The following is a 2,698-nucleotide window of genomic DNA, read 5'->3' as shown; positions in this document are numbered from 1 at the left end:
CGTACCCGAGTGAGCAGTAAAATTTTTTACCCGTACCCGACCCGTACCCGATTGAAAATAAAAATTTTTACCCGTACCCGACCAAAAACCCGTCGGGTACGGGTACGGGTCGGGTTTCGGGTAAAATACCCGATACCCGACCATCTCTAGTCTGAGTATATATCTGTTTGGCAATATTTATATATAAATATATATATATATATATATATATATATATATATATATATATATATATATATATATATATATATATATATATATATATATATATATATATATAAATATATATATATATATATATATATATATATATATATGTCTAATTTTGTAATATTTTTGTTTATATCAATTGTCAGTAAATGTCTAAGTAGAATTTTAATGTCAATCGCGTTTCTACTCCGTGATTACACATTTGAGTCACGTTTAAATGCTGCTTAATAGCCTAGGTTGGTGTCAAAAGTATGGTTTATTTATTTGTTTAATTATTTATTCTATTTATTTATTTATTTATATATTTTTATATTCATTTACATTTATTTACTACATACTCATTATTAAATTATATATTATATTCAAAAGCATTTATTTATTTATTTTTATTCATCAATTTATGTATATATCTTGTTCAATTCATATATCAAATCATATGCATATTAAATAATATCTAAAAAAAAAGGAAACAAGGATAGTAGATACAAATATTAATCAAGACACCAACCAGAAAACGATAATACATTGTAACCGTCATCTGTCTACACACTGTCATCGTCGTCATCGTCGTCATCATCGCAGCATAAAATGCGATTATTAACATGCATCGAACCATAAATCAAATAAACAAAGATTTCCCATTGTACGCAGACACTAACAGCGCTTCTAGTCAGAAACGGGTGTACTTTTTTCCATTAGCTACTGTGGTTGTGTTAAATGCGCAGGTAACTTTGTACATTAATATAGCTATTTTCAACCAAATATGTACTTCGACAGAGAGAAAGGTTTGTCATTTTATCATCCAACGTGCTTAAGGAAACTTATTTATAATTGAGCTACTTAAACTAGTGCGGATTCCACTCACTGGTAAGATAGCCTTCGAAGTTAGACCGATATTCAACCCCGACAGCGCAGTTCGTTATATCTCAATCCAATAGATCAATAATGGAATACATTCTGTTTGGCAAATATTTATTACAAGTAAACTCTATCCAATGTATAACAACATTACCATTCTTCCATATCGTAAACCGTCTTCAGTGCTAACTCCGGTTTATCGTAGCCCAGTTCTTCTGGTGTTTCGATGCCTAAATCGCAAAGAGTCGGGCGAATTTCCTGTAGCAAATAGGGGTAGATTTCCTGTACTTTGTTACCGCATCGATTTTTAACCGCCTCCAGAAATCGGATCGCCAGTGCATAATCGTTCAATCGGCGACATGCTCTCAGTGCTGCCACGATAATCTTCGGTTCCGGCACAAGATCATATCCGAACAGTTCGTTCATTGCCTTTCGTGCCTCCCAGCAATCGATATCTGGTCGATTGAAATATGCTTCGTAGCGGGCGTCGAACTCAGCGTCTGTTTGACAGCTGGAATGCGACAGTCTGGTGGGAAGGTTTCTCGAGTTTACCTGGTGTTGGTGGCTAGCAAGGCTCAGAACTCCCCGAAAGGTACGCTGAAGGTATTTAACCTTCGGTAAGTACATCGCTTTTCTATTTGGGTGACGATAACAGAAAATGTACTCCTTTTGGTGAAAATTACTGACATTTAGCAGAACATTTCATGGCCTACTACCATAAATCCAATAAACATAGATTTCCCACGTACGGTGACACTAACATTAAATGCGCAGGCAACTTTATGCATGCATTTTAGGAGCATTTACGCATCCATTCTCCACCAGACGGCGCTTTTGATGTCACGAATTGCTCAACTACAGTACTATTACACTGGGAGATCTATGTTTATTTGATTTATGCTACTACCATAAATCAAATAAACATAGATTTCCGACTGTACGGTGACACTTACAGCACCTCTAGTGAGAAACGGGTGTACTTTTTTCAATTAGCTACTGTGGTTTTGTTAAATGCGCAGGCAACTTTATGCATGCATTTTAGGAGCATTTATGCACCCATTCTCCACCAGACGGTGCTTTTGCTGTCACGGGTTGCTCAACTACATTAGTATTACACTGGGAAATCTATGTTTATTTGATTTATGTTACTACCTTATTACGATTTGTAAAATGTCTTGATGATGCTCTCTCCGGTTGATGACGCTCTCTCTGATTGGCAGTGTTCCATTAGCATAATGGGAAAACTTGCAAGCTACAACACGTGCAATAAGCAAGAAACATGAAATATTAGCATGAGCACCGTGTTGAGATGCTTCAGTTGCTTTGATAAAGGTTTTACTACTGCCGTTCATTGTATGTTGTATGTTTATCCATAAATAAAATAAACCTAGATTCCCCAGTGTAATAGTAGTGTAATTGAGCAGTGTTAGTGTTCGTTTTACTCGGAGTCAGAGTCGCCCGCGTATAGGTTCAAAAATGCTGCAGCCTTAGCTTTCACTGTCTGAAATTCTTCAAATTCATTTTGTGGTGGGTGGTCGAATGGTTGTTTCCTGATGCCTCCAACGATTTTGGAATACCTTTCTTGACGATAGTTGTCAAATCTGAGGTTTCTGCTATTTTTATTCCTCAA

The 2,698-nt window shown here is 36.0% G+C and overlaps 1 protein-coding gene across 1 annotated transcript; it reads right to left on the bottom strand.

Annotated features, from left to right (window-relative positions):
• Positions 1 to 1,179: 1,179 nt before the first annotated feature.
• On the bottom strand, positions 1,180 to 1,765 carry LOC131436927 (cytochrome c oxidase subunit 5A, mitochondrial-like). Its single transcript, XM_058605923.1, has one exon. The coding sequence runs from the start codon at positions 1,693 to 1,695 to the stop codon at positions 1,219 to 1,221; it is 477 nt and encodes a 158-aa protein (XP_058461906.1). The 5' UTR covers positions 1,696 to 1,765; the 3' UTR covers positions 1,180 to 1,218.
• Positions 1,766 to 2,698: the final 933 nt, after the last annotated feature.

Source organism: Malaya genurostris, chromosome 3 (genome assembly GCF_030247185.1).
Source record: "Malaya genurostris strain Urasoe2022 chromosome 3, Malgen_1.1, whole genome shotgun sequence".
Taxonomy (NCBI): domain Eukaryota; kingdom Metazoa; phylum Arthropoda; class Insecta; order Diptera; family Culicidae; genus Malaya; species Malaya genurostris.
Note: the sequence above shows the minus strand (reverse complement) of the source record. Positions and strands in the feature narration are given on the sequence as shown.